This window comes from Eptatretus burgeri, chromosome 15, assembly GCF_056783735.1.
Source record: "Eptatretus burgeri isolate ZD-2024b chromosome 15, Ebu_testis_v1, whole genome shotgun sequence".
Taxonomy (NCBI): domain Eukaryota; kingdom Metazoa; phylum Chordata; class Myxini; order Myxiniformes; family Myxinidae; genus Eptatretus; species Eptatretus burgeri.
This window is the reverse complement of record NC_140975.1, coordinates 58,399,115-58,413,278: the sequence shown is the minus strand read 5'-3', so window position 1 is coordinate 58,413,278 and position 14,164 is coordinate 58,399,115. Positions and strand designations below refer to the sequence as shown.

The following is a 14,164-nucleotide window of genomic DNA, read 5'->3' as shown; positions in this document are numbered from 1 at the left end:
GAACCACTTGTCCGATAAATATCAAACCTTGAAAAGGCACATACTCAGGTCCCCAGTAATATACCTGGCAAGTTTCAATTAGATCGGACCAGTAGTTGTCGAGAAACAGCGGTCACAGACACACACACACACACACACACACACACACACACACACACACACACACACACACACACACACACACCGAGATTGCTTGAATTATAGATAATAATAATAATAATAATAATAATCTCTCAGTGTACACCTACTCACGTGGGACTCTTTACTGTGGGTGAGACAGGAACACAATGTAACATTTCAATTTCAATCCAGTTATTATGCCCAATTGCATAAATTGCTTGCTATTCAATCTGCTGTCTAGTTGAGAGGATGCTATCGAAGGGATTATCATTACGGCAAATGATTTTCCTTTTTTTTTAAACGTGGTCAGATTTTTTCTTTTTTAATTTTTTTTTTCGATCGGAATAAAATATAGAGTAGATTGTGTACTTCCACTTTCGAATGAGCATGAGATTCCACTGTATTTTTCAAGAGCGGTCTTGGGCAACATCTGAGTCTGGCAGGCAACATATGAGAGTCTGGCGAGCAACGAGCCACAGGTTGGAGATCCCTTTGGCTTAAATATGCATTGATTCTGAGTCAAAATCCTTTTCCACTCGACTCTCTTCAGAGTGCTTCCGAGATCTGGAGCGAATCGCTATACATGAAAGTAAAATATCAGGAATCTCCTGCTCTCCTATCTCTGCATTGATTGTACTCAGCATTGAGCTTTTCAATTCACTCAGGGTTAACCAAAACTCTACTGCCTGCCGAGTCATTTCCAATAATAAAATACTCCTGTGGGAAGAGTAGACTGCAAGCCTACAGTAACAGGTACCGACACCAACTCAAATTTTAGGTGAAGCACCTGGAGAGGTGCATTTACAAAGCCACCAACAGCGTGTAACAGTACACTGGCCCCAATTGCCATATTCTCAGATTGTAGAAAGATGCCCTCCAGCATCAAAGACCAAGATGCCTCTGTGTCTCTCAATATTTTAACAGATTGCTGATTGGTAGTGTCACCTACAGCTGACACAAAATCCTCTGCAATAAAAGGCTTGTGTCCCTCATTAATAATGTCTAGATATGGCGTCACCTCCTTTTTGGGTGACCCTTAAAAAGCCACTGCCTGCAAAGAATGGTTTTGAACATTAGCAAATGCTGTTGGAGTAGCCTCATGGATGATAATCACTTTGGTTTCTCCTTTCGAAAATATGACACCGAGATATCACGTATCAGGTCTCCTCTACTCTTGCAATAAACACAAGTAAGCCATGACAAAAATTCTGTGGTCTGTTTCAAATTCTGTGGCAGCCTTAAAATAATCAAACTTTGCATGAGAGTTTTCTGGAGGACCTTTAAATAAGGGACTATTTCCCTGACTTGATTTATTGTAACTCCATAGATTGTTTTTGGTTGGAAAACCCGATTTCTGGAGATATATTTATATTTTGTGAGTCAGAGAATAATCGTCAGCTAAAGTTGCTGCAGTTTGCAACTGCTCTACCTTCTGTTCCTCCAAATGCATCCGAATGTCACAATGCACGGACTGCTTAAACTCGTCCACTAACATCAATTGCCTTAATTTGTCAGTCATTCACAATTTTCTTGGGAGTACACCACCTATCAAACAAAGTCTCTTCCTGAGCAAATTCCACATGAGTTTCACTATCTTTATTCCTACACTGCCTGAACTTTTGCTTGCAAGCCTCTGGGACCAGTTCATGGGCTTTAAGAACTGCCCTTTTCACCTTGTCAAACTGTGAACACTGGCCAATAGGTAAAACAGAGTAAATATCTTGAGCTTTGTCGAAGAAAACACTTATGCCGCAAGGTTTGTGCCACTTTTTCAAAGTGAAGGAATCACTTATTGTGGATCGTGCGTGCAAGGTAAGGATTGATATGTAACATCTTCATAATCACACAACAATCTATAAATTTGACAAAATCAATCTGTTTCCAACTTTTCTTTCAAAACTTATTTTGAACTTTGTTTCCTGTAAAAAAATTTTTTTTATAGATCCCTTTAGACGATTTATCATCACCTCTGATAGAAAGAAACAAATCTTGACATGATCTCCTCTCCCAAGCCCCAAAAAATAAATCAGAAGTACAATGCTGATGAGAATGCTTCTTGGCAATGGTTATACTGAGCAATTAATGATAGAAAGGAAAGTTACCACGTACAATGATAATAAATAGTCCCAAGTGGGAGAGACGCTCATCTCCCGATGGAGAGCTGTGGTCACATGCATTAGGTGATGAAGTTGATTTTCAGTTTAATTCAATGGGTGTTGGAGGGTCTAACGGGTGTAAAAGTTTGAAGGGTCTATAGGGTTTAAAAGGGTCTCAGAGGTTTAAATGTTGTTACGGTCTAAAGGGATCTAAAGTGTTGAAAGGGTCTTAAAAGGATTACATTGTCTACCGCTCTCCAAACTTAAGGAGTATAAGATGTGTAAAGTGTAATGTTTGTAGCTCATGGCCAGACACAGCTATAAACCGGAGGTCATTTATTTCTACTCCATAGTGTGGTACATGCGGAAGGAGAAGAGGTGAAGAAAAAGAAGCACCGCTTGACCGATTATGTCACAGAGTAGCCATTGATTCAGATAATACAAGAGTAAGGTCTATACTCAGTTCCACATCACATAAATATCTAAGGCGTCTATTGGGATTTAAAGGGTCAATCAAATCTAAGAGGTCTAAAGGATACATTCCAATATTAGCCAGGGTCTAAACATTCCAATAGATCAAAAGGATATAAGCATGTAAGAGACTAAAGTGTTGAAACGGTCAACGGGAAGTCAGTGCACAAAAAGCAGCTGACACAATTCTCTCAATACTAATGAAGAAGACAAGCAGACAAGTGTTATTTGTGAGCACTGATTCCAAGTCTGAACGACAAGCTGGATTCGAACCTAAGCATTTGCTTGAAAACAAACACAAGTAGAAGGGCACTCGGTAGAGCGCATACCTCCGCCGCGCAGTGCCTGATCCACGAGAACACATCGGGCCCATTACATTTTTGAAATATCATGCAAAATCTCGTTTTTGGCTCTATCTCTCAATGGTGAAGAATCACTTTATAAATTAAATAATTCTCATATCCAGATTTGGATCTTCACCAAAATCAAATCAATTCGTTGTGGTCACACACCCAACGTATCCGCCAAGTTTTATCTGATCCGTCCACAAGTTTTTGAAATATCGTGCTATGTATTAGTTTAGCCCTATCTCTCAATGGTGACGAATCACTTAAAAACTTTGCGGATCCGGATTCGGATTTTCACGAAATTGAAACAATTCTTCCTTGTCAAACACCCGACGTGTTCACCAAGTTTCGTCCGAATCCGCCCACAACTTTTTAAGATATCCTGCATACAAACAAACAAACAAGGAGATGTCATGCAAAGCATGATACTTGCAAATCCCAGAAAACAAATTTGACCTCAAACATAATTGGTGGTTGATTTCAATGATCATATACGCAACTCCTCTTCAAATTTCAAGTCGATCAGATGAAAATTGACAATTTTAGAAATTCGGCCTCCAGTATGTTGACCTCAAAAATGATTAGCTGGTTGAATTCAGTGACCTGAAATATAAATCCTCCTCAAATTTCAAGTGAATCGGATGAAAATTGAGGATTTTAGAAACATAACCTTCGTTGTTGACCTTGGGCCGATGTTGACCTCAAAAATAATGGGCTTCTTGCTAATGATAAATTACATTCCTGCATGTAAATTAATTGCTTTGCGAATTAAACGAGGACGATTTTTAAAATTGCAGTTTGTAAATACATATATATATATATATATACATATATATACATATATATATATATATATATATATATATATATATATATATATATATATATATATACACACACACAAAATACCTAACCACAAAATATAACTTGAAGCAGTGAAGATATACTTACCAATTCCTTCGGATAATTTTATTCTTCTTACTTCCTTTCGCAGCCATCAATCAATGGAATTTAAAGAAAGTATGACTGTCTTCGTGGGTGCAGTACTGAGTACTTCGACGCATGCATGACTCCACCCCTATTGTATGTGCATAAATGTACTTTTCGTACCCTTGCACTGAATGAACCTTGTTTTTGAGCGTCATTCTGGCTGTACTAGCTATAAAGCAAAAACAGCTTCGATGACTTTATCGCTACTCGTTTGTTGCTGCAATGTTTGTTAATTATTGTTACATCATCGTCATGACATGAGGATTGATCATGCCTTGCTTTTCATTAACCCACTTCCCTCAAAAATAAAACTTATTGTACAGGGTATTTCAAAAGTCTTGGTATGATGTCAATGCTATATTTTCTACAAGGTATACAAGATTCAAAATTAACAATCGCCCATCCAAAGTAAACACTTGGGACAATTTTTGGACATGGCTTGAACTTTCAACGATGGAATGGCGTGAATTTGCAATGATGGAATGAGGGTGTGTGTGTGTGTGTGTGTGTGTGTGTGTGTGTGTGTGTGTGTGTGTGTGTGTGTGTGTGTGTGTGTGTGTGTGTGTGTGTGTGTGTGTGTGTGTGTGTGTGTGTGTGTGTGTGTGTGTATATATATATATATATATATATATATATATATATATATATATATATATATATATATATATATATATATATATATATATTGGGGAGAACAAGTATTTGATACACTGCCGATTTTGCAGGTTTTCCCACTAACAAAGCACATAGAGGTCTGTAATTTTTATCATAGGTACACTTCAACTGTGAAAGATGGAATCTAAAACAAAAATCCTGAAAATCACATTGTATGATTTTTAAATAATTAATTTGCATTTTATTGTATGAAATAAGTATTTGATACATCAGAAAAACAGAACTTAATATTTGCTACAGAAACCTTTGTTTGCAATTACAGAGATCAGACGTTTCATGTAGTTCTTCACCAGGTTTGCACAGACTGCAGCAGGGATTTTGGCCCACTCCTCCATACAGATCTTCTCCAGATCCTTCAGTTTTCGGGGCTGTTGCTGGGCAACACAGACTTTCAGCTCCCTCCAAAGATTTTCTATTGGGTTCAGGTCTGGAGACTGGCTAGGCCACTCCAGGACTTTGAGATGCTTCTTACGGAGCCACTCCTTCGTTGCCCTGGCTGTGTGTTTCGGGTCATTGTCATATCATGCTGGAAGACCCAGCCACGCCCCATCTTCAATGCTCTTGTTGAGGGAAGGAGGTTGTTGGCCAAGATCTCATGATACATGGCCCCATCCATCCACCCCTCAATACGGTGCAGTCGTCCTGTCCCCTTTGCAGAAAAGCATCCCCAAAGAATGACGTTTCCACCTCCATGCTTCACGGTTGGGATGGTGTTCTTGGGGTTGTACTCATCCTTCTTCTTCCTCCAAACACGGCGAGTGGAGTTTAAACCAAAAAGCTCTATTTTGGTCTCATCAGACCACATGACCTTCTCCCATTCCTCCTCTGGATCATCCAGATGGTCATTGGCAAACTTCAGATGGGCCTGGACATGCGCTGGATTGAGCAGAGGGACCTTGCGTGCACTGCAGGATTTTAATCCATGACGGCGTAGTGTGTTACTTTTGGTTTTCTTTGATACTGTGGTCCCAGCTCTCTTCAGGTCATTGACCAGGTCCTGCCGTGTAGTTCTAGGCTGATCCCTCACCTTTCTCATGACCATTGAGGCTCCACGAGGTGAGATCTTGCATGGATCCCCAGACCGAGGGAGATTGACTGTTATCTTGAACTTCTTCCGTTTTCTAATAATTGCGCCAACAGTTACCTTCTCACCAAGCTGCTTGCCTATTGTCCTGTAGCCCATCCTGGCCTTGTGCAAGTCTACAATTTTGTCCCTGATGTCCTTAGCAGCTCTCTGGTCTTGCCCATTGTGGAGAGGTTGGAGTCTGATTGATTGAGTGTGGACAGCTGTCTTTTACGCAGATAAAGAGTTCAAACAGGTGCAGTTAATTCAGGTAATGAGTGGAGAATGGGAGGGCTTCTTAAAGACAAAACTAACAGGTCTGTGAGAGCTGGAATTCTTACTGGTTGGTGGGTGATCAAATACTTATTTCATGCAATAAAATGCAAATTAATTATTTAAAAATCATACAATGTGATTTTCAGGATTTTTGTTTTAGATTCCGTCTTTCACAGTTAAAGTGCACCGATGATAAAAATTACATACCTCCACGTGCTTTGTAAGTGGGAAAACCTGCAAAATCGGCAGTGTATCAAATACTTGTTCTCCCCATTATATATATATATATATATATATATATATATATATATATATATATATATATATATATATATATATATATATATATATATATTTATAGTGTATGTCATTGTGTAATTTGGTCAACTTTTCAAATAGAATCTGGAAACTTGTAATTTTTCACTTCCTATGTTTACAGTGAACACAAAAACAGCTGTTTCCAATTTTTTTTATTCATAAGCAGTCACCAAAATCCAAAATTTGAGAAATCGCCATATTTTACCCATTATAGCACATTCAGAGATAAAAAAATATCTGTTCAGCTAAATTTAACCCAGATAAGCATTATTTACGAACCCCCCAAAAGATGACAGCCAAACATGCACAAAAATGACGTTCTGTAATACTGAGAACATACAATTTGAATGGATGTGCAAATACAAAACACAAAGATGCTTCGGCATATATAATTATTTAGTCATCCAAGTCCTAGTTTTCCTTGACATCGCTTGAATTCTCATCATATGCGACATTGTTGCATGTGTCCTCAGCTCCTTCACACTTGCAGAGCTCTGTACAGGCTAGATTATGTGCCTTACAAGAGCACCGTCCACTGCACTTACTGGCAACACAGGAACACTACACAAGTTCCACCACAGCCTCCGTTGCTGCTGGAACTTTTGAGACAACTGGGTACAGCTACTAAGTCTTGCAACCATATGTTGGCTTGTAGGTGTGCGTGCAATATATGCTCAGTGATACATCCTTGAGTTGGAAGTAGCTTCTCCACACCTTGGTTACCCTTCAGCTGCTTGAACATGTGCCACCTCAGTGCCTTGGCTGATGCAAACCCAGAGTTGAACAGCTGACACACAAACTTTTCACATCCAAACAACACCCCTGGTGATGGGTACACTCCAACACCAAGTCCAGCAAGAGCACAGATAACATCTTCGCCTGCCTTCATGAAGACTTTGAAGCATGACGACTTCCCCTTTCCTTTGATGTGACCAGTGGTATCACTACCAGTGAGTGCATGCAATGCTGGCAATGCTGCTGCTCTTTCTGCACCGAGCGCAACATAGATGGGCTTGAGTTTGATTTTTCGTCGTCCATCTCCAGTGCCCATGATGATAACACTGTCTGGCTTCAGATCAGGTACTCTTCGCAGAGCAAGCACGAGCACATCAGTATCACAAGAATATATGCGCACAGTATTGCCCAGATGATTGGAAAAAAAATTGTTTGTTTCAAAAAAAAACAAGTGGTACAAGGCACAACAAATCCCGCCCATTTAAGGCATAAAGTCTTCAGACCATACGGATCTTCACAAATATGCATTTTTCAATCTAGGAATGGGTAGGATTATAAGTGACAAATAGAATAAGGTTCACTATAAACTTAGTTTGAAGTAAATCAGATCATTTTTGACGAAGTTATGAGCGAAAAACGATTTTGATCTTTTCGTGACCTCGACCTTGACCTTTGATCCAATTGGACCGAAAAGTTAATGGGGTCGTCCAAGGTTCATTTCCCACCTGTGGATTAAATTTGAGTGTTTGCTAAAGCCGTTTTGCCGTAAAGTTGCTAACAGACAGAGAGACAAACAAACAAACAGCCAAACAAACCGAACTATTACAATATCCCGCTCCCTCCCTCCGGAGGCGAGATAATTATTGTTTCCAAAAAATTGGAAACAGCTGATTTGTAGTCCTATGTGATCTTAGGAAGTGAAAAAACACAAGTTTCCAGATTCTATATGAAAAGTTTACCATTGTATGAATTGCCACATAACAACATACACACATATCTATCTATAATTCCAGCAATCTCTGTGTGTGTGTCTGTCTGTTTGTCTGCGACCGCCGTTTCTCTATGACCGCCGGTCCGATCTCATTGAAACTTGCCAGGAATATTGCCGGGGACCCGCGGATGTGCCTTTTCGAGGTTTGATATAATCGGATAAGCGGTTCCCAAGTTACGGCCATTTATCTGTCCACCAATGACAAGACACGGTGCTATGACATCACTAATGACGTCACAATTAATGTTTATTTATTTATTTGTTTTTTGTGAATACATTTGTCACGAATGACGTCACAATTAATTTATTTTTATTTATTTATTTTTTATTATTTCTTTTGCACGATTGAAACTTGCCAGGAATATTGCTGGGGACACGCGGATGTGCCTTTTCGAGGTTTGAGAGAGAGAGAGAGAGAGAGAGAGAGAGAGAGAGAGAGAGAGAGAGAGAGAGAGAGAGAGAGAGAGAGAGAGAGAGAGAGGCTGCACATACTGGCACTCACCTACGGGCACGCACCTACGGGCCCGTACGAGTATATTGTTGCGAATTCGCGCCCGCCGGCGTGCGATCGGCCGCTCGACTCGAATGGCAGCCGCCTCGCCAACCGGAACGGACAATTGAGTCGTGACCCTCTTGGAACAACGCCAGGAGCTTGTCACGGGTGGGGGTTTAACCTCACCACGATCGTGCCAATTGCCCACCCGCGCAGGATAGGGTTGCTCGCCAAATTCGATCTACCGAAGTACCTGCGCGAATGGTTGACCGGGCGATCATACCACGCCACAGGCCGACTCCGGACACGAACCGCTTAAGCGGTCCGTTCCGTGCTACAGTGATAACCGATGCGGTGTTATCGTCAGCCTTGACGGTTCCGATTAATTACCGGGATATTGAACCCACTACGAACCCCTTACGTGATGCAAGATGGAGGGTCAATAAAAAAGGAAAAGAGACGAAGCAGAGCGGGAACAGTTCAACAAGCAAGTATCCACAGCCATACAGTCAAAATGCACATAAAAAGCAAAGGAAGAGTTAAAACCGAATACGCGTACACACGGCAACACTTAAACAGTTCTACTTGACGGACGGCGACAACACACATTTACACAAAAGCAAAGGAAAAAGAAAGGAAGTCGCGACTTCCCTTTTTTGTGGCTGGTGAGTCCCTCTCCCATGACCGTCAGCGTGGTCGCGCCTGGCCCCGACCTCTCTCGCCGCCGGCGAACCCTCTCCGGCACTCTCCGTCCGGACGCGCAGGTCCACCTCACAACTGGCGCTGCCGCGTCTCCCGTCCGTGCCTTCGTGACAGGGCCGCTCGCCAAGCCGCGGGCGCAGGACCTCTTCTCTCAACAAGACAAGCAGACCGGAAGCCTCGAAAACCAGACTCTCGAACCAACTCGACCAACCGAAGACCAACCCTCGTCCAACTCTCCTCAAGTTCCGTCCTGTCCGCCTTTTGTAGCGCGGGGCTCTGCCCTTCGCTCCGCCCTGTTTTCGGCCCCACCTCCCTTCGAGCTTCTTGGAGAAGCCTCTCGAAGGGGGGTGTGCCCTCTCGCTCTCCCTCCACCCCGCCCCGTGCAGGGGCCGGGGGAGTCAGTCTTGGCTCAGAGCCAGGGAATTATTCCCCCAAAAAGAGGCCCCCACCTTTTCTCACCTTTGACCCCCGGCTCGGATCGCACCTCCCCCACACCGAGCGCGGAGAACTCAAACGGGAGAAACAGGCGGGAAAAGCCCACCGAGCATCGTTGTAGGTTTTTGTTTGTTCCTCCGCGGAGATCGTAACTGCACGGGGTTTGTTGAATGGCGAGTGGCGAAGATGTGGTAGCGTAGATGGTGGAGATGGCGTGGTTCTCATGTGGTTGGCGCTGTGGTGGGGATGGCGTGGTTGTTGAGATGCTGTTTGTTTGAAATAAAAGATAGAGAAAGAAAAACGACTAACTCAAAGCGTCGCAGCCCGGGTGGATCACATAAATTCCCTCTATACAACGGGTTTGGGCTAACTACACATGTTCCTTTGGAGATATCTCACGTGAGGGCCCTTTATGGTGTAATGCGAATTTCCACAGCAGTAACAAAATATACATACTGCACATAAGCAGTATGCACGTTTTGTATGCATAAGTAGTATGTACATCCAGGCAAATGACGCCTTTAAATTGTCTCTAACCTTTCAATATTTGATGATCGATTTAGCAGTCGCTTTGGTTGTTTTACACCGATCGGAAAACTTATAGGGAGGGCATGGCAATTGTGAGTATGTCACTTCCAAAGGATGCCTTCGACTTACCATAACACCCAAATGGTGGACGTGTTTTTTATATTTGTTTGTTTTTGTTGGTTACAATTGTGGGTGGCATCAGGCCAGCTGTCCTACCAATGGGTATAGAGTGGACAAACATACATACAAACTTTCCCTCCATTATGAACAGATTATGTTTCCCCACAAAATGACAATGTAAGTAATCATACACTCAACAGTCCGTACTTTCACATTTGGGGTGATGTTTGTTTTCACTCGAACACCACGACACTGATTGTGAAGTCTTTCTTTGCCTTTGTTGGAGCCGATGATGCATGTGCAATCGGTGAACAATGACTGATAGTTCTGGTGAAAAAAAACTTTTTGGGGGCAAAATAACAATTTATTCTTGGAAATAGAAGAAAGAAAAGGGGAGCGACCTGCAAGACATGTACAAGAAGATAACAAACAATTTGTTTGAGGTTAACAAATACTCATCAGAAACAATAAATGGAATGATGCAATCAAGTAAGCCCCAATGTTTCTTGCAATGTGGGTGCACCAATCAAGATGACCTCAATATTGTCGAAATTCATATCCAGTGTATACTATTAACTCCTAAAATGCATATCATAGAAGACGATAGTAATGAAATGTTCAATAATAATCAATGGTAGTTACTGTAGATTACATACAAAGCCATACAAGTATTCTTGGGTTAACGTACTACTGGAACTACCCTGTAGATATACACAGGGCTATAGCTTTATAGTTCGGTAGTATCACTCTTAATCGGTATCATGAGGCCAATCCAAAGCTCAGAAAAAAAAACAGTGAATACATAGCTCACAAACAACACACACTTCATGAAGCATGACAACCCCCAAAAGCTAGATCAGCATCCACCTTGTTCCTTCTTTTAATACATGTGGAATAGGAAAACCGGTCATGGATCGATCACCGATTCATCAAGCGGGCCGAGGCAGCAGGGATGGTGAAGACATGTAGTTTAAAAAAAACAAACAACTGAATGTATGGTCCATCAACAAGACTTCAAGCAAAACACCATATGGGCATGAAAACTCGCAATGAAAAGAATGATCCACTTCATGCCCCATCACCGATCTTCAACGCACGATACCATGTGATGCACAGCAAGGTTTTCAGCGAAAATGCATTCCCCACATCACGTGATAGCGAAAACGCAATCAAAATTCCTTCACATCAATTAAAAGTCAACCAACAGTAATTTTAAAAAGAGAAAATTACAATAAATAGACCAATACATTCAGCTCAAAATCACCACCCACCAACACCGACAGGGGGCGATAACTCGCTTCCACCAATCAAACCAAAATATCATGCAAATTTCGCTCAACAAAATATTATTAATTCATTAATGGTATTGAAGGTAGACCAATAATTACCCTGACACAGACAAACCAAACACACACGACACATATGGGCATAAGTTCATAATTTGTTCTTAGGTGGTGGTGATAACTGCCCAACACTCTGTGAAAGACACCGTAGGATATTTTACCTCCACCAACAACCAGCGCTGGTAGACGGTCCTCCAGTTTAACATCCTTCTGATGGACAGCGCACACATAATGTTGCCTCACCTTGCATGCAAAACACCAGGGTGACGGTTTATAGCTAGGTCGAGTTTCCAACCCAGGTCAGACAGGTCAGAAGTGAGTGTGTTTACCTCCAAAATGTCTTTTCAGCTCACAATTAATACACTGTGCAAATATCATTGAAATCAACTATTCCAATCCAGAGAGGCCTGCCCTTCTGCGAGTGCTACGATCCTTGGGAGGGTATTCACACATGGTTTCCACTCCCAAGGAAAGCTACTCTGGAACCAAAATGTTGGACTTTGAGCCTTCGTCTGCTTTTATGAAACAAACATAGTTGGGATTGCGTTTTCCTCAGTGCAGTTCTCACAAATTTTGTGAATATCGTTTTGCCCAATTACTACAAACTCTTCTCCCAGTTCTCCTTTGGCTTGATGGGTTTTAACTAAAAGAGACAATTTGAAAGTAAATGAATCAACATTTCAAACGGGCTCTTGAATCCACTTGGAAGTTAAACTAATTTCAAGAACTTACTGATCCATTCAAAAAATCCACACTTCGCACTCCCATCTGAGCACCTGGCTCATTCTTATGAGATTCCAAGTTCAAATCTCAGAACCTGTGTATATTTGTTCATTGCTTTGATGTCCTTGCAATTCATTCGAAAGTAAAGCCTAGTGTGGGCTTAACGGTTCAAGTGATTGGCTTAAGATTGTAGTGCCTTGAGTTTGAGCCACTGTGGTGCCATTGAAATGACACCAGGTGGGTTGAGTCGGCCTATCATCCTTCTGAGATCAGCAAAATGAGTACCATCTTCCTGGTAACAGGGGCACTGCATCAACAGCCACGCTACCAGACAAATGATGCAACCAGTAGCCATAGGCTGCATACGAAACAACATTCTAAAGTACAATGATGTCTCTGAATATCTTAATCAAACATGTTATAATGAACAATCTCTTCCACGGGGTTTCACTAAAATAAGGGATCTTGCCAACCCTCTGGACTCAGTATCCTGGATGAAAAAAGAGGATTTCAAAGTGAAGAGCAAAACTGCACAATACCGAATGTATTTATCGACCCCAATGTGGCCTCTCTCCTCCTTCCTCCTTGTATGCAGCACAAGGCTGCAGGCAGCACCATTGGCTGAGGTCATGGCTGTGCCACTGATGCAATGCCCCTATTACCAGTACACTGTTACTCATTTCACTGACCTCAGAAGGATGACAGGCTGAGTCAACCCCACCTGGTGTTAATTCAACAGCCAACAAGGATCAAACACACAACCCTAAGATCCCAAACCAGCCGCCCTAACCGCTAAGCAAACACCAGGCTTCATGAGATGCACATTTCAAGTGAGAAGGGGTCCGCTGAGAGTAGGGTTGTAAGCATAATCGTTCCGACAGCAATGAACCTCTGCAACGGTGGACTCGTTGTCGCTAGAATCGGCGCAACCTGGCTCCGCAGTCAGGTCCCCCAAACTGCTCGCCTTCTCACTTGCCCCAGTAGTGTGTACTGTGTCTGCGCCCGGCATCTCGTTGGTGTAGACAGGTATCACATCAGCTCCGAGCGAGGGCAGGGAGCTCAGCACAGCCTCGAGCTGGTGGACAATCTCGGAGAAGTTAGGTCGGTGTCCAGGATCTACAGTCCAGCAGCTTGACATGATGGTGTAACTAGAAAAACAAAGTCCCATTTCGAAGGGACAAAGCATGATCCTATGAAGGTACAATAGAACCCAATAAAACCGCACGTGATAAATCCAGGCCCGTAGCCAGGGCTCAGTATTAAGGGGGGCATATGAACTGGAATGGGGGGCACAATTATTATATTTAATATTTTTGATAACCCGGTATACTATTGTATTCATGCAGCATTGACACATCTATACTGAGGTTGCCGTCGCATACTAACCAAATTGATCTCAGCTAGATTTAATATGTTCCAATGTTTTTGGCCTAAAATTATTCGAATGCAGGAGAGCCGCAACAAACTGGCACATTCACAATGCAAATATTCAATGATTAGACAATTGGCACCAATTCAGGTACACTTATACAAGGTGTTGTCAAGAATTGGCATGAGAAAATTAATATACCAGAGATGCAATGACTAAACGGGGGAGGTTGGCACCAGAATCAGTGAACTTTTAAATAAGATACACTCGGCTATGACCTGCGATCATCACGTTAAACTATCAACAGCAAATACGACCAGCCTGAAAATACCAGAAGGTCCGCATTTAAAGCAGTCAATTACACAGAGG

The 14,164-nt window shown here is 42.1% G+C and overlaps 2 protein-coding genes across 4 annotated transcripts in view; both read right to left on the bottom strand.

Annotated features, from left to right (window-relative positions):
• The window catches only part of LOC147012274 (glutathione synthetase-like), an 86,619-nt gene extending 82,260 nt beyond the window's left edge, over positions 1-4,359 (bottom strand). Inside the window, exon 1 of one of the 2 annotated variants that reach the window (XM_085856178.1) lies at positions 3,986-4,359. The gene's annotated coding sequence lies outside the window, so the exon portion shown is untranslated. The remainder of the gene's footprint in view (positions 1-3,985) is intronic. The other variant, XM_085856177.1, reaches the window with a different exon arrangement.
• A 4,120-nt stretch (positions 4,360-8,479) lies between these two features.
• The window catches only part of LOC147012271 (tyrosine-protein kinase receptor UFO-like), a 102,688-nt gene continuing 97,003 nt past the window's right edge, over positions 8,480-14,164 (bottom strand). The window contains exons 17-18 of one of the 2 annotated variants that reach the window (XR_015051548.1): positions 10,568-13,574; positions 8,480-9,978 (exon numbers count right to left, since the gene is read on the bottom strand). Coding sequence is in view for 1 of the 2 variants with exons in the window: in XM_085856175.1 (XP_085712301.1) it covers positions 13,253-13,574 (322 nt within the window). In the remaining variant the exon portion in view is untranslated. Of the gene's footprint in view, positions 13,575-14,164 lie in introns of both variants that reach the window. The other variant, XM_085856175.1, reaches the window with a different exon arrangement.